At 48.2% G+C, this 17,989-nt stretch overlaps 1 protein-coding gene across 1 annotated transcript; it reads left to right on the top strand.

The window, feature by feature from the left end:
• The first annotated feature begins 403 nt into the window (after nucleotides 1–403).
• On the top strand, nucleotides 404–14,667 carry LOC141040901 (uncharacterized). The gene is made up of 3 exons (XM_073507016.1): nucleotides 404–516; nucleotides 13,540–13,803; nucleotides 14,250–14,667. Exons 1-3 carry the CDS (start codon nucleotides 404–406, stop codon nucleotides 14,665–14,667), a joined length of 795 nt encoding a protein of 264 aa, XP_073363117.1.
• The last annotated feature ends 3,322 nt before the right edge of the window (nucleotides 14,668–17,989 follow it).

The following is a 17,989-nucleotide window of genomic DNA, read 5'->3' on the forward strand; positions in this document are numbered from 1 at the left end:
GAAAAACAATACTTCACATCCACACAAAGCATACGTCACCTAAATAGTGCAAAATGCCATCATCACCACCCTTGAGACATGCAAGTGGGATTTAGCAGATCTTAAGTACAACTTGACAAGACTACTCAGTGCAACAGTAAAAACCCTTTGTCTTGGACGGTTAGTTCTTCCAGGCCACCACCCGCGCCACCCACTGGGCGGTTGCCATAATGGAGTGCAAACGGCGACCCCACGACCACTACCACCACGTCCCCGACGAACCGCCTCCCCCGCGCACTCAAAGAAGCCCCAAAATCGACTCCATCTCTGCCTCATTCACAGAACCACCATTGTCGCTTCCATCTCCACTGCACACAAACCACAAACTTCTCTCTCCCAAGCCCATAGTCGCCGGAGGAAGGCGATGGCGGAGGAACCGTCCGCCAAGCGTCATCACGGCGAGTCGTCGGACAAGAGCAGCAACCTCATCGATGTTCACATCCCTGGTGTCGTGGACTTGTCACGGCAGATGTCCTCGTGCTAGGACTTAATCGTGGAGCCATCGCAACTAGGAAGCTTAAAGGGGTTAAACGGGTCAAGGAACACGGGGGTTATACTGGTTCGGCCCCTTACGGTGAAGGTAAAAGCCTACGTCCAGTTGAGGTGGTATTGCTTATGGTTTCGATGACCAGGGAGCTTGATTGCTATGCCTGGCTTTCGATGAGATCTTACTTGTCCTCGAACCGCCGCCGGGTCGTCCCTTTATATAGAGAGGTTGACGCCCAGCAGCTCTCAGAGTCCCGGCCGGCTCATAAGAGTGTCCGGCTCGGACTCTCAACTATTCTTCCCTTACACTACAAGTTCTACCATAATGGCGGTTATCACTACGGGCCTTAAGCCATCTCCGGGTCTTAGGCCCATCATTGACCCGCCGTCTTCATCTTTAGTACTGGGCTTCGCGTAGTAACCATCATGGGTAACCCGGCCCCTCCTGGGCGGGTGACTCCAACGGTTATATCCTCAACATTAGGCCCCAGATTGATTTGAGCCGGCTTATGTCAATCTTCAATCCTTTCGATAGAAAATCTTCCGGCTTACAATTGTGTGAAGGCTATAACCCGTCGTGACGTCATCTTCTGGATTCCGGGTAACCCGCCGTGACGTCATCTTCCATTAAGTTAATTTTTTATTCTGTCGCATCTCCAACGGATCTTTATCTTTAATGGTCATCCCGAAAATCGAGGCGCCTTTGTGGTGAGATAATCACGCCGTGACCTCCTCGTTTCTCGCGCCCACTCATAAGCCTCGCCTTATAAATAGCCCGGCCCGATGAGCCTCCAGTCACTCGTTGCCTCCATCTTCTTCTTCCTCTCGCCACTGTGCTCCCGCTCGAGCTCCGCCGCCGCCGCTGGTTTCTTCATCTTCACCAACTCAGGCCGCTGCATCACCCTGACGGGACTAAAGAAACGCGACGAATCTCCGCCGTAACTCCGCACCTGTAAGTCCCTGCACCTCTCCACCGTAGATCCACATTAAGGTTCCACTGTTCTTCGTCGTTCTTCGCTGTTCTTCGCAAGTTCCCTGTAGTTCTACCACTATGGTCATGTTTCGATCCAAGATTAGCACAGAACTCCTGCGGTAGTTGTTGCTCATCCATTTTGACACTAGTAGATCCCCTTTGTTTGAAAGAAGATCCCACTCTGAATCCATGCACTTCTTCTGTGTCTGTTCTAGGTCTAGAAATTTTTACTTTTAGCCAACCGTTTGATCCAAAATAATTACTGCGATCTGTGAAACTTGTTTTCACCACACCTAGTCAAAAAATTGCATCTGCTGAGCTATGGCGGCTCACATTCCGGCTTAAAGAAGCCACGCGCCGTAAAATTTTCCGGCTCAAAAGAAGCCACGCGCCGTAAAATTTTTCCGGCTCATTTATGATAAAGCTGTAGATAATTTGAATTACTCTTGATACCTTCAGCGGCTTAGATAACCCGATGCACTTAACCATATGTCATTAGGCCCCTCTCATAAGCCGCCATTGGAATATTAAACTGTAAACGTCTGCCGACTTATAATTGAACCGGACATTTTCCTTTTGTCATAGGCTTCATCTTTCACAATGCCTCCCAAAGCTCCCAAGGCACCCATCACGTGCAACTGGATGAGGTCCAACGTCACCGACGACACCTTAGCTGATTTCGTAAAGACGGGTTACTTGCCCAAGAAAGAAATCATGTCTTATCGTGCCCCTGATCCGTCGGAGGAGAGACCGCAACCAAGGGATGGGGAGGTGGTGATATTTGCGGATCACATGAGCCGGGGCTTCGCACCGCCCGGCTCAAAATTCTTTAGAGATGTGCTGAATTTCTTTAACCTGCGGCCACAAGACATAGGACCCAACTCCGTGTCAAATATATGCAACTTCCAAGTATTCTGCGATGTCTATCTTGGAGAAGAGCCCAGCCTGCTGCTCTTTAGAGAGCTTTTTTATCTGAACCGCCAGAACGAGTGTGCCAACGGGCCGAGCCTGGAACTTGGTGGAATCTCCATTCAACGCCGGAGAGACTGCCTCTTTCCTTATGCTGAGCCGCCAAGCCATCCGAAGGACTGGAACCAGACGTGGTTTTATTGCCAGGACACTTCTCCGGCTGACGAGAGCCCTCTGCCCGGCTTTCGTGCCCTGCGTCTGGAGCCAAATCATTCTCTGCCGGATAAGCTGACTCAAGCCAAGCGTCAACCTCTGATCCCCACCATCAACAGAATTAAGGCTCTCCTGGGAAATGGCCTCAACGGCATTGATCTGGTCCGGGTCTGGATCTCTTGGCGGGTGATCCCCTTAAGCCGCCGCCCCGGCTTAATGTGTGATTACACGGGCCGGAAAGATGACCCTCTGCGACACAGCCGCAACGATCTACTTGAAGACGTTGTTGACAACATGACCAAGGCCCTCTTGAATGAGAGTTTGACAGATTGCGGGAGGACCGGCTTAAGCCCCTTCTGCAAGACTAACCCGGCCCCAGCGGTAAGCCACTGATCTGAACATCTTATTTTCTCCTTAGATAGCTTTCATCTGAACCTTAAGAAGTCTTCATTGTATTTTTCAGGCTGATGATAAATTCTGGAAGGTCAAGTAGGACCATGAGGCGGCTAAAAAAGATAGAAAGGCTAAGAAAGCCGCAAGGAGAGCCGCTCCCCGCAAGAAGGGAAGCAGGCCTACTGCCTCAGAGCTGCTTCAACTAAGTGACAGCTCCGAGTCAGAGGTAACCCCTGAACCTGTAAGCTCTTGTTTTGTTTCTTGTTTATTCATATCCACCTTATTGATACTGATCATCAGCAGGATGACACCGGAGCAAGTAACCCGGTGACTGAAGAGGTAATGACACTTTCCTCCGACTCGGAGCCCTTGCCAAGGCTGAAAGTCCGAAGAGTAACCCGGAAAGTAAGATTTTCACATCCTTTAGCTTATCAAGATCCTCAATTTCTTTTGAAGCAACAGATTCATGAGAGCCGGCGGCACACCCAGACCAACAAGGATGCAGACCTCTCCTCCGGCTTACCTGAAGCATCAAGGAAGCGCCGGACCGAGGTTATCTCCAACTTATATCCTTTTCATCCTTTGGCGGGTGTTATACGTCAACCGCTCAATTCTTCTGATTCAAATTATCAGGAAACTTCACCTTCCTCTGGTGACTCTATGCAATCGAACCTACCGGCTTTCAAGACCGTACCCGGGTAATGATGATCATCTCTTGTTGTGCTTATCTTTACTCATACTTTTGTACTAACCTTTTGTCCTTTCAGTGCCCAGGCAAAGCTCAGCAAAAGGGCGAAGAAGAATAAACCGGTCGAAGAGCCGGTCGTGACTGAGCCAGAGGTTTCAGCTCAAGAGCCGCCAGCTGCCTCTGCTCCTGAAGCCATCGCTCCAACCGACGATCCAGCCATGGAGACTTCCACCAACCCGGACATCTCCAGCCCGGCTCAGCCGGCCGATGACCCGGACGTGGTAATCACCCGGACGGAGTTTGTCGAGCCGGGGAGACCCACTGCGCTGGCTAAGTGCTCTGCGAAGGAAGAGTTGCTAGAGCGCCACAGGGCCAAGCTGGACATCACCAACTACGCCAACCTGAGCATTGGAGATATCATCTCCGGCTATGTCAATCAGGTGCACAGCAGCCGGGACCTGGAGATCGACATGGTGAAGCAGATACAGCAGAAGTCTGAGGTACCACACTACTTCTTACCGCATAGTCATCTTTACCATACTAGCCCCCAAGTCTACTACTTATGATAGAATATGTTGTAGACTTAACTTCCGGCTTACTTCCATGAACCGGTAATCTGTAAATAGAAACTTTCGACATGCATTAGCCCCCAAGTGCCAAGTGTCTTTGCTTGCAAAGTGCTTGGGACTTTAAAGTTGCATAATAATTGTTCATACTATAACCCGGAAATTGTGCAGGCTGCTTGCAAGAAATTTCAAGCCGATATCTCTGAGCTGAAGAACCGCCTGAAGACTCAGGGGCCAACGCCAAATTTGAATCCAGTATTGCTGCTCAAGAGAAGCTGAAGAAGAAGTTTGAAGCTGAAAGGAAAACTTGGGCCGAAGGGAAGGCTGCTCTTGTAAGCCGAGCCGAACAGGCGGAGAAGACTCTGACGGAGAGAACCGCCGAACTCTCCGGCTTAAAGCGCCATGTGTCACAGATGGTTTCCGCAATCTTCGGTAAGTCATTCTGCCGGCTCTCGACAAGTTTATAGTCTTTATGTCTCATAATTCCCATCATTGCTAGCGGCTTATCTTACCTTGTTAAACAGGTCCCAGAAGTGCCAACCTCAATCAAAATGTGCTGACCAAGTTGAAGGCCGTGTACACTCTGGTGGAGCAACTCTACACCGGGTCACAACGCGCCTTGGCCGTTGTGGCCCTATCCAACGAGGTTCCTACTCACCTGGCAGACGTACTTCGCTGGCTTGCCGTTCTTCCTCAGCGTTTCCAAGAGCTGCGACGAGCTTCTGCAAAAGCCGGAGCCATAGGTGCTCTGAGCCGGGCCAAGGCTTTCCTTCCAGAGCTAGACCCGGCTGACATTGCACTTGGTTACCCCAGCCTGAAGGAAGACGGCACCCCCTTCGACCAAAAAGACTTTGCTGCCTGTGTGAAGATCGTGCGCCCGGTGGCCACCCTGATTGGAAATGACACCGATCTGACCAAGTACCAGCCGGGCTACGACGCAGAGAATCAGAGGATCCCTACTCCGCGTTATGAAGCCATCAGCTTGGTCCCGCCGACTCGTAAGCACACCATTGCCCCGGAAATTGACCCGGCCGGATTAATTGACGAGGAAGCTCAGTTTGAAGCTTTGAGCGGCATTGACTGGAAATCGTCAACCTTCCAGGTCATGGGAACAGCCGGAGGAGTGGAGAGGGATGAGCCGGAAGCTTCGACCCGGCAAGCATCTTGACTCTTTAGACGGCCCATGATTATGCTTGTTAAACAATGCTTCACCCTTTTGGACTCGGGGAGTCTTGTAATAGAGTAGGACCAACATTTTAACTTTGTCGTGCCATCGTGCACGTGTTGAATGCTTAACTCCACTGAAGTTGCTTCCTTATATTCTTCCGGGTCATAATTGATCGTTTATTTTCCTCAAGCTCAAATAGCTGTCTTTAACCATCCTGCATAGAAAAACAAGTCACAAGTCTCTAGGTGGCTTACCGCACTGAGAATCATAGTCTCATACATATAACCCGGAATATGAATCTAAGTCACCAAAGACTGGTCCTCAATTATGTCCTTGATGTAACCATGATAGCATACTTACAGGCCTTCAAGTATGCTTCCGACTTATGTAACCCGGATAATAAGGTTGATACCTCAACTCCGGTTTACCAGTCTTGATAATGCTGATTGTGTGTGACTAACACTGTGGATCAAAGTTAAGTCGGCGGAATAAGAACCGCCGTGTACACTGTTGATACAACCAGAAGAACTTGTTGTAAATCAAGAAATCAAAACTTAGGGGCTTCCGGTTCGAATACGACCAGAGACCCGTCCCAAAGGGGTTAAGCTAAGATTCGAATGCGATCATATAGCCCCCAGTGGGTTTGGCGACGCCGATCAAGAGGGTACCGACAGCTATGTTCTCTTTGGTTCGAATATGACCCATGTTTGAACAGGAAGCCCCCAAATGACCTTAAGAGTTGTTTAACGACGCTGATTCGAATACGATCCACGTCGGTTCCCAAAGGGGGTTGAGCTATGATTCAAATATGATCAAAGAAAACTCCCCAATGAGCTCGGCACTTTGCCATTCAAATGGGTATCGACAGCTATGTTCTCTTTGGTTCGAATACGACCTATGTTTGAACAGGAAGCCCCCAAGTGGTTATATTGCGTACGGCTAGATTCGAATACGATCATAAGCCGGATCCACCTCCAAGTTACCATGTGATCTTGTAATGGAAACAACACATTTACTTTTGGAGGAGAAAAAGGACAGAGGTCCTGCTTTATTGCTTATCATAATATATACATGGCTATAGAAATATGTACATTATGAGAGCCGGCGGCTCAAGTGTAATAAGGCCGAAGCTGAGCTATGTTCCACGGCCGACGGGTCTCTTCCTCCGACTTACGTGAATCTTTATGCTCCCGAACGTCAATAAGGTAGTATGACCCGTTGTGCAAGTTCTTGCTGACCACAAAGGGTCCTTCCCAAGGCGGGGATAGCTTGTGCGCATCTGTTTGATCTTGGATGAGCCGGAGCACCAGATCACCTTCCTGGAAGACCCGGGACTTAACCCGACGACTGTGATAACGGCGCAGGTCTTGTTGGTAAATCGCTGAGCGAGCTGCTGCCACATCACGCTGTTCGTCCAACAAGTCAAGAGCATCTTGGCGCGCCTGTTCATTATCCGCCTCAACATAAGCCGCCACTCGAGGCGAGTCATGACGGATGTCACTGGGGAGGACTGCTTCCGCTCCATAATCCATGAAGAAAGGTGTGTAACCTGTAGACCTGTTAGGAGTAGTATTGATGCTCCATAACACGGAGGGTAACTCCTCCACCCAACAACCCGGCGTCCGTTGCAAAGGGACTAAAAGCCGGGGCTTACTGCCCTTCAAGATCTCCTGATTAGCTCTCTCAGCTTGACCATTGGATTGAGGATGAGCCACTGATGAAACATCAAGTCGAATATGCTCTCGTTGACAAAACTCCTCCATAGCACCCTTAGACAGATTGGTGCCGTTGTCAGTTATAATGCTGTGTGGAAAGCCAAAGCGAAATATCACCTTTTTCATGAACTGAACCGCCGTGGCTGCGTCACACTTACTAACTGGCTCTGCTTCAACCCACTTTGTGAACTTGTCAATTGCCACCAAGAGGTGGGTCTTTTTATCCTTGGACCTTTTAAAAGGCCCAACCATGTCAAGCCCCCAGACCGCAAATGGCCAAGTAATTGGAATCATCCTCAGCTCCTGAGCCGGCACATGAGCTCGTCGCGAGAACCTCTGGCAACCATCACATTTACTGACCAAGTCCTCCGCATCAGCATGAGCCGTCAGCCAATAAAAACCATGACGAAAAGCTTTGGCCACAAGGGATTTTGAGCCGGCATGATGGCCACAATCCCCTTCGTGAATCTCACGCAAGATTTCTTGACCTTCCTCAGGGGAGACACAACGCTGGAACGCTCCCGTAACACTACGGCGATGCAGCTCACCATTGATAACAACCATTGACTTAGACCGCCGGGTTATTTGTCTGGCCAAAGTTTCATCCTCAGGCAACTCTCCCCGGGTCATGTAAGCCAAGTAAGGCACCGTCCAGTCCGGGGTGATGTGGAGAGCCGCCACCAACTGTTCCTCTGGGTCAGGGACAGCCAAGTCTTCCTCTGTAGGTACCTTAACAGAAGGGTTATGCAAGATGTCCAGGAAGGTGTTAGGAGGCACCGGTTTTCGCTGAGAGCCCAGCCGGCTTAATGCATCAGCCGCCTCGTTCTTCCTGCGATCGATGTGCTCTACTTGGTAACCCTGAAAGTGTCCAGCAATGGCATCAACTTCACGGCGATAAGCCGCCATGAGAGGGTCCTTGGAATCCCACTTGCCTTATACTTGTTGAGCCACTAAGTCTGAGTCGCCGAAGCACCTTACCCGGCTCAAGCTCATCTCCTTAGCCATCCGAAGACCATGGAGCAAGGCCTCGTACTCAGCCGCATTGTTAGTGCAAGGAAACATCAACGGTAGCACATAATGAAACTTGTCACCTTTAGGGGAAGCCAATACAACTCCAGCCCCCGAGCCCTCCAATTGCCTGGACCCATCGAAGTGAATAGTCCAATATGTGTTATCCGGCTTTTCTTCGGGCACTTGTAGCTCTGTCCAATCGTTGATGAAGTCCACCAAGGCTTGAGATTTAACAGCAGTGCATGGTACGTATTTCAGACCATGAGGCCCAAGCTCTATAGCCCACTTAGCCACTCTCCGTGTGGCTTCTCTGTTTTGGATGATATCTCCAAGGGGAGCAGAACTAACCACAGTGATAGGGTGACCCTGGAAATAATGCTTAAGCTCCCGGCTTGCCATAAACACACCATAAACCAGCTTCTGCCAATGTGGATACCGCTGCTTGGACTCAATGAGCACTTCACTGACGTAATAAACCGGCCGCTGAACCGGATGCTCCTTACCCTCTTCTTTGCGCTCCACCACCACAGCCACACTGACGGCCCGTGTGTTAGCAGCTACATACAGTAATAAAGGCTCCTTGTCAGCCGGAGCAGCAAGGACTGGGGGCTCCGCCAGCTGTCTCTTCAAATCCTCAAAAGCAGTGTTAGCAGCATCATTCTAGACAAAGTCATCAGTTTTCCTCATCAACTGGTACAATGGCATGGCCTTCTCACCCAAACGGCTTATAAAACGGCTTAAAGCAGCGATACGACCCGCCAGGCGCTGGACGTCGTTTATACACGCCGGCTTAGCCAGAGAGGTGATTGCCTTGATCTTCTCCGGTTTAGCTTCAATGCCTCTATGAGAAACCAGAAAACCTAAGAGCTTGCCTGCAGGAACACCAAAAACACACTTGGCCGGGTTAAGCATCATCTTGTAGACCCGGAGATTATCAAAGGTTTCCCTCAGGTCATCTATCAAGGTTCCCTTCTCCCTGGACTTAACCACAATATCATCCACATAGGCGTGAACATTGCGCCCAATCTGGTTATGCAGACAGTTCTGCACGCAACGCTGATAAGTCGCCTGTGCACTCTTGAGTCCAAAAGGCATAGACACATAACAGAAGGCTCCAAAGGGAGTGATGAACGCCGTCTTCTCCTGGTCCTTAACTGCCATCTTAATTTGATGGTATCCAGAATAAGCATCCAAGAAACTTAAGCGCTCGCAACCCGCCGTAGCATCAATGATTTGATCAATACGGGGAAGGGCAAAAGGATCAGCCAGACATGCCTTGTTTAAGTCCGTGTAGTCCACACACATCCGCCAGGTGCCATTCTTCTTGAGCACGAGCACCGGGTTAGCTAACCACTCTGGGTGAAAGACTTCAACAATAAACCCGGCCGCCAAGAGCCGGGCCACCTCTTCTCCAATGGCTTTCCGCCTTTCCTCATTAAACCGCCGAAGGAACTGCCTGACCGGCTTGAATTTCGGATCAACATTGAGTGTGTGCTCAGCGAGTTCTCTAGGTACACCTGGCATGTCAGAAGGTTTCCATGCAAAAATGTCCCTATTCTCACGGATGAACTCGATGAGCGCGCTTTCCTATTTTGGATCCAAATTGGCACTGATGCTAAACTGCTGAGATGAATCACCTGGAACGAAATCAACAAGTTTAGTCTCATCAGCCGACTTAAATTTCATTGCCGGCTCATGCTCCGTAGTCGGCTTTTTCAGAGAGGTCATATCTGTTGGGTCAACATTGTCCTTGTAAAATTTCAACTCCTCTGTTGCACAAACAGATTCTGCATAAGCCGCATCACCTTCCTCACACTCCAAGGCCACCTTTCGGCTGCCATGAACCGTAATGGTCCCATTGTGACCCGGCATCTTGAGCTGTAAATACACGTAACACGGCCGTGCCATGAACTTGGCGTAAGCCGGCCGCCCAAATATGGCATGATACGGACTTCTTATCTTGACCACCTCGAAGGTCAATTTTTCCACCCTGTAGTTGTACTCATCTCCAAAGGCCACTTCCAACTCGATCTTACCAACTGGATAAGCCGACTTACCAGGCACCACACCATGGAAAATAGTATTGGACTGGCTGAGGTTCTTATCAATCAACCCCATACGACGGAAAGTCTCATAATAGAGGATGTTGATGCTGCTGCCTCCATCCATGAGCACCTTAGTGAACTTATATCCTCCCACTTGAGGAGCCACCACCAGGGCCAAGTGACCCGGATTATCAACCCAGGGAGGGTGATCCTCCCTACTCCACACGATAGGCTGCTCAGACCATCTTAAGTAGCGTGGAACCGCCGGCTCAATAGCATTCACAGCCCTCTTATGAAGCTTCTGATCTCGCTTACACAGACTGGTGGTAAATACGTGATACTGTCCACCGTTAAGCTGCTTTGGATTGGTCTGATAACCCCCCTGCTGCTGTTGATGACCCTGGCCAGACTGCTGGTTAAAGCCCCCTTGACCGTTCTGAGGATTAGAATTTGAGCCGCCGCCCGGGTCATGAAAACCGCCAGCGCCTGAGCCGCCGCCCAGGCCATTGTTGCCATTAAAGGCATTGGAATTCTTAAAGGCCTTCATGATTGCGCAATCCTTCCATAGATGAGTAGCTGGCTTCTCCCTAGAGCCATGCCTTGGACAAGGCTCATTCAACAGCTGCTCCAGCGTCGGGCCTGACCCGCCGGCTCGGGGAGGTGGCCTCCCCTTGCGTCGTTGGTTATTACCCTGTGAGCTGGCGTTGGCCACGAACTCTAGGCTGCCGTCGGCCTTATGCTTGCCACCTCCTTGGTTCCCCGGGTTATGCTGAGGACCCTTGCCATTGCCGTTCTTCTTTCCCTTCCCTGTCCTTTCATCATCTGAAGCGGGGTCCTTGGTACTATCAGAGTCGGCGTACTTGACGAGAGCCGCCATCAGCGTACCCATATCATTGCAGTCGCGCTTAAGCCGCCCGAGTTTCATCTTTAGGGGCAGGAAACGACAATTCTGCTCCAACATTAAGACTGCAGAGCCGGAATCCATCTTATCAGATGAATGTATTATCTCTTTGACCTGGCGAACCAATGTGTCGTAGACTCACCCTCCTGCTGTTTGCAGTTAGTCAAATCCACAATTGACATAGACTGCCTACATGTATCTTTGAAGTTTTGTATGAACCGGGCTTTCAGCTTAGCCCAAGACCCGATGGAATTCGGTGGTAGCCCTTTCAACCAAGTGCGGGCAGTCCCATCTAACATCATGGTGAAGTACTTGGCCATCGCCGCTTCACTGACCTCCAGCAATGCCATGGCCATCTCGTAACTCTCGATCCAGGCCCCGGGTTGTAAATCAGCCGTGTAATTAGGCACCTTCCTAGGTCCTTTGAAGTCCTTGGGTAGACGTTCATTGTGGAGAGCCGGTACTAAACAAGGGACGCCTCCAGTCCTCGTAGGGATACCCACGTCGACGGAAGCTGTCGGATAAGCCGGGGGTGTCTGGTAAGCCGTCAGCTGAGGCACCTGTTCTGCCTCTTGCCGTGCTCTGTCTTGGTCTGTCGCGTGAAAGGCTCCGTTATGAGCCGGGCCATGGCCAGGTGGCAAGTCATGGCGTCGGACATTACTTGAGCCGGTCGCTGAAACCATGTGTCTGCTGTAACTCGGGCTCCGGCCTGGACGAGGGGTTGAGTGGATCCTGTCCCGGCTGTAAGAGTACGCCTCTTGCTGCGCCAGAGCCGTCTGAAGGAGCTCCCTGACCCGGCGGGTTTCAACCGCCGTTGGAGAATCACCATCAATTGGGAGAGCCGCCAGCCGTGCCGCCGCGGCGACCATGTTTTCCAGCGGGTTGGCGTAATGACCCGGTGGTATTGGCACGTACTGAGGCGGGGCAGGGTTCACCCGGGGAGGTCCCATTACTTGGGGCTGAATTGGTGTCCCAGCTCCGGGTACTATGATCTCTGGTGGGTTACTAGACCCTGCACCTGGCGTGTTGAAGAGATTTCGAGGATCGTAGACCGGAGGGAGTCGAGATTGGGCCTTTTGATGCCTCCTTCTCATGACCTCATTGGACGCGTTCTGATCCATCGTGAGCCGGAAGGACTGCGCCTGAATCAACTGACTCTGGGCGTCGAGAGCCGCCCTCTCCGCAGCCATCCTGATCCCTTCCGCCGCCAGATCCTCCTTGGCTTTCACTAGATCTAACTTTAACTGCGTCACCTCTGCGTCATGCTGAGCTTGATCCGCCGGGTCAACCGTGGCGGTCAACAGGGCCGTCATCTTGTCCGTGAGATCCATCAGCACCTGAGCCGGCGAGGGCACCGGGTTTCCTGACCCAGCGGCAGGGTTTTGAACAGGCTGTGCACCAGCCATGAAGATTCCAACCCGGCTCGGCGGCTCAAAAGGGTCCGGAATACTGTCACCATCGGAACAACCCCTGAGCCTGCCATCTTGAAGTTGATACAACGAGTTTGACTCATCTGTGGACGACTCGCCGTCAGAGCCGGCGGCCGTCTCATCACCAGATCCAGATCCATCAGAGAGTCCTCCATGAACACATCCCACAAAAGCATGCCTCAAGGCAGGTAGAGCCCGGGCGGGTCGTGCACGCTGAGCCGTCTCGATAAGACCGGCGCAGAGACCCGGCTCAGGGCCCGACTCACCAATCTTGCCAATGAAGACGTGAATTCCGCCGAAGGGGACCCGGTATCCGTACTCAATTGAGCCGGCGTCGGGGCCCCAGGTTGCATCGTCGATGTAGAGCTTTCTGCGACGACTCTTGGTCATCCGGCCCACAGCGTATCCCTTGAGCCCTTCGAAGCTTCCCTTCAAGAACTCAAATCCACCGTGCGCTGGCCCCACGGTGGGCGCCAACTGTCGTGGAATTGTCACGGCAGATGTCCTCGTGCTAGGACTTAATCATGGAGCCATCGCAACTAGGAAGCTTAAAGGGGTTAAACGGGTCAAGGAACACGGGGGTTATACTGGTTCGGCCCCTTACGGTGAAGGTAAAAGCCTACGTCCAGTTGAGGTGGTATTGCTTATGGTTTCGATGACCAGGGAGCTTGATTGCTGTGCCTGGCTTTCGATGAGATCTTACTTGTCCTCGAACTGCCGCCGGGTCGTCCCTTTATATAGAGAGGTTGACGCCCAGCGGCTCTCAGAGTCCCGGCCGGCTCATAAGAGTGTCCGGCTCGGACTCTCAACTATTCTTGCCTTACACTACAAGTTCTACCATAATGGCGGTTATCACTACGGGCCTTAAGCCATCTCCGGGTCTTAGGCCCATCATTGACCCGCCGTCTTCATCTTTAGTACTGGGCTTCGCGTAGTAACCATCATGGGTAACCCGTCCCCTCCTGGGCGGGTGACTCCAACGGTTATATCCTCAACACCCAGCGAGAAGCGCGAGTACACAACAACCCTCACAGGGGTTGAGCTCCACAGCAAGGAGACGCTGGAGATCGTCTGCAACAGCGAACCAGACAAGGCCGACGAGGTGATGAGCAGGCTCAGGATGAAGGGCGGCGGCTTGTATCCGAGCTTCATCGGAGTTGATGTGGAGTACACCAGCGAAGATGAACCTCCACAGATGGCAGCAGTCCTGCAGTTGTGCGTCGAGGAACTCTGCTTGGTGTACCACATCGCAGCGGCCACAAAATGGTAACCCATACTACTGTTCATTCATCTGTTGTACTAGTACTACTCCATAAAAATTTCATTAAACTTGTTTCCCAACTAGATAAACTACTATAGTTTGTGAAGTGGATGCACAAGTACATGATTCACAAGCACTGGTATAGGTCTTTTATTCAACGAAAATGAAAATTAAACTTGAATCAAGCAGCACATATATCATTGACTCTGGTAAAAATGATTCTTGAATTTGTTGAAGCATTTGGTGAAGCACTGAAGATAGCAAAAAAGAAAAATAACATGGTGTAGTTGAATTTAATTTCAGGACTTTGTGTACTAGTTTCTGAACTACATTCATCCATGTAATATATAAGCATCTACCTCATGGATTATCACTTGTAAAACCAAAAAGCAGAAGAATTAAATCTTCAAAAAAGAACACTAATCTTCAAATGTGTGTCTCCCCCTTGCAGGCCCATGTGCCTCACAGACTTCCTGCAAGAGGAGAAATTGTACACATTTGTCGGTTTCAGCATTGGAGGTGACAAGCAGAAGCTGAACATGTATGGTTTGGAGATCAACCCAAACAACTTCATCGACATGCAGCGGAAGTGGAAAGATCCAAACACCAACAAATACTACGACTCCTTGGCCGATGTTGTAGGCAACGTCATCCACCCATTCTACAACAACATGAAGAAGAAGATGGACAAGGCAGACCACAAACTGTGGGGGACCAGCCCGCTGTCAGACAACCTCATCACGTACGCAGGAATAGATGCGTACGCCAGGTACAAGCCATGGAAGACAATCGACAACATCGTGACAGGTTGGGATATTTCAAAAGAGCAGGAGGCTGACCCCTACTACCACTGCAACTTCGCGGGATGAAGATGCATGAAAGTCTGCATTCGTGTTGCTCGCACTTCTGCTTGTCCTTAATCTTGTTGTTTCAGATTTGTAGTTTGCTTTCGTTATGTTGAACCAGCTACCTTATGTTATGTGTGTCATGGTTTGAACAAGTTTGCCTATGTCTATCAAGTACATCGTTTTCTTATGTCGTTCAACAAGTTTGCTAGCTTCCTATTTTGTTGATCCATCATTTCAAGTTGAAGTAGGTTCAAGTTGAAACTTGATGGCTGCCACGCAGCACTAGTCATGGAGCAACAAAATAACACATGGATATTTTCACAAAAAAAAACAGTGACAGGCTAACTAAGGGCAACAACAAATAGTAGACTTGGACGCTCAGTACAGCTTGGACATGTACGGTAGTACTATCACACTAAAAATCAGTTTTTAGTTTCAGAAGAACACTAAAAAGACTAAGTTTCACCCGAGGACAACAATCAGTACTAACAGCATCGTGCAACTAGTACTTAGAAATTTACTAAGTACTGCAACAGGAAAAGCAAAGAACCATCAGTACGTATTTCCTAGTCACTAGCATGCTAGGACTGTAAGTTCTGGTACACTTGAACACACGGTACATTCATTCTACAAAATATAAAAAGGAACAGGAAGCTTCAGTTCGCATTCCCTAAAACAGTGACACACTAAGAATAACAGTAATAATACAACTGAAATCTCAGTACAACTTAGTCTATACGGCAAGTACTATGATCATACCAAACATTGCCTTGAGAAGAACCACAGCCTAGAAAAAAGAAGACCAAAACTAAATCAAAAACATATCAGTTCGACCAAGGAGAAAAATCACAAGAAAGACAACAGAAGCATCAGCCAACATTGACCAGTGAGGTACTAGTTTCAAACAAAAAAAATAGATCAAAGTACTAGCACAATTGAAATCTTAGTACAACTTACTTTATTCGGTAAGTGCTATGATGATACCAATTAATGCCTTGAGAAAGAAGGCCAAGACTCAACAAATAGATTACAGTTCAACCAAGGACAAAAATTCACAAAAACAAACAACAGAAGCATCAGTCCACATTGACTAGTGAAGTAATTATGAACTTAATAGGGTACCTGTTAAATGTAGCTAATTTAAACCAGTGCTTTAACTTTTACTATGAAGTTCAACTACTAAAATTCAAGAAGTTCAAACAAAAAATTTGGCTCTCAAATTTTGCTAAACCTCTTATACTTGAATAAAATTTGGGTAGAGATCACGTAGCAACATCGTCGTAAATAATTTCAATCCAAAAAAACTTCACTTCTAATACATTATATGAAATCATTTCTACATAACAAGGATGCGTCACTCCACTGACGCTAGATCCACAAGTGCTATCGTGACACCAAATTTTAAATGCCTTACGCTGAATGAGATTGCAATTCAGTACTAACAGATCTATACCATAAGTACAAGAAAAGAGGGTACATAAACTATAAAGGTCCAACTTAGGTTGGGACAGATGAAAATAAAATAAATCTCACTTTTCCAGCAACAACTCGCAATGCACTTGAAAAAAAAAATCCCGGTGAAAAAGGTGTTTTCAGTTCAACTAGTGTATAAGACTTTAGTACAAAAAATAAAACTTAACCAAAACGAATTCCCGATGAAACATACACAAGTGAAACAGCTATTCAACCACACTATCATCATGGAAAAAAGGTTTGTTAAACATTCTGCCACACTTAAACACAACACAAAATATACCAGTTATTACATAGTACTTGACAAGACATCCAAAAACTACAAACAAAGCCTACAGTGCTTTCAAGAGATATATCACACAACTATCCCATTCACTACGCAAATGATGACCATTTCTTCTATGCATCAGGCACCAAAGCCTGAACCTCCTTCGGAAGCTCTGTCACCAGAAGCTGGTGAATCCGGTTGAACACAACTCTATACAGATCCTCAGCGTTCCAATCAAAAATACGTGGCTGCAAAACAATAAAACAAATTATCAAAAATCATGACACATAAAAAAAGTATACACAATAATCCAAACACAGAAAGTGAAAAGGTCAACTAGAACCCACATCATTATCTCGAATGTTCTCAACGATCTTTTCACCATCATAGGATCCCGCATACTTCAGAGTATAATGGCCACATTCATTCGACCCTTGAAGTGGAACCTTGACAAACATTGGTTTCTTTGCAAAAAGCTCCCATTTGGGCTGCTTGCTCGCATTGTACTGAGCATCACCATACACAGCCTTCATTACTTGGACCAATCTAGAAATCTGTAAAAAAACAAAAGAAACCACACATTTTTAGGTCTCAGAAAAAGCAGAAACAAAGATGCAGAAAAATTAATCCAGTACAGATAATAAATGTCACTCACAATCTTCTTGCAGTCTTTATGATAGGTGTTCTTTGAAGGACGGTGGTTCTTCGGATAAGGTAAAGAGTCAAGGATGTCAACGCTACTTCGGTATCGATTCATGACATATAAGGAAAAGTGGTTCACTTTCTTATCCTTTGGTAAAATCATAGGCTTGAATAGAGGCATCATGATCTAAAAACAAATGACCAAAAAAGAGATGTTAAATATTCAAAAAAACCCAGCATGACAACAAACAAATAAAACCAAAAATTAGCTAGTAGATCTCACAAGGTCGGCACTGAGCAAGTCTTCCTTATCTTTAACATAGCTCTTGAAATCTCTCGCTGCACTCTCCACATTAAACACTTTATTTTCATCAGCGTAAAACGTACAGTCAAGCACAACCTGCAAAAAAGCCAAAAAAGAAATAGACAGGGGAAAAGGATCAACAAGCAAAGTATTATTAAAACTCGTAAAACAATAGGCAGTCTTGTTTAACATAAACAAACGATCTGATTGATTACCGTGATGAAATATGGACTCAGCAATACCCTTTTTCCAGATGCGAAATCAGCATTTTTCTCAGGATCTTGCTTCCAATCATCAATGAGGAAGTCCATTACATCACCCTCCATCATTTGCCCAGGTGCAAAAACTTCCCATATGCGTTTCCCAGTGAAGCTAGTTACGTTATCACTAGGCTGAGGTATCATTGAGAATGTATTCCTGCAGCACACACAAGAACAAAAAGAAGGGGAAGCAAGATAAGGCATTCATAGCAGTTCAAGTTGTATAAAAAGGAATAGTTCAGGTCATATTTATCTAGCAGTTACAAACAACAGAAGAAAAGAAGAGGAAAAATAATGAGAGATACTCACTCGGCATACTTCTCACATGCTTCATCACTAAGCAACAAATTATACAACTTGCGAGCCTTGTCCAGGTGAGGGAATTTATGAGGGTGC

Source organism: Aegilops tauschii, chromosome 2, assembly GCF_002575655.3.
Source record: "Aegilops tauschii subsp. strangulata cultivar AL8/78 chromosome 2, Aet v6.0, whole genome shotgun sequence".
Lineage (NCBI taxonomy): Eukaryota > Viridiplantae > Streptophyta > Magnoliopsida > Poales > Poaceae > Aegilops > Aegilops tauschii.

Coding starts and splice junctions, on each gene's coding strand:
- LOC141040901 (XM_073507016.1), top strand. CDS start 404: ATGGCGGAGGAACCGTCCGCCAAGCGTCATCACGGCGAGTCGTCGGAC. Junction 517..13,539: donor TTGTCACGGCAGATGTCCTC/GTGCTAGGACTT, acceptor CTCAACACCCAG/CGAGAAGCGCGAGTACACAA. Junction 13,804..14,249: donor ATCGCAGCGGCCACAAAATG/GTAACCCATACT, acceptor TCCCCCTTGCAG/GCCCATGTGCCTCACAGACT.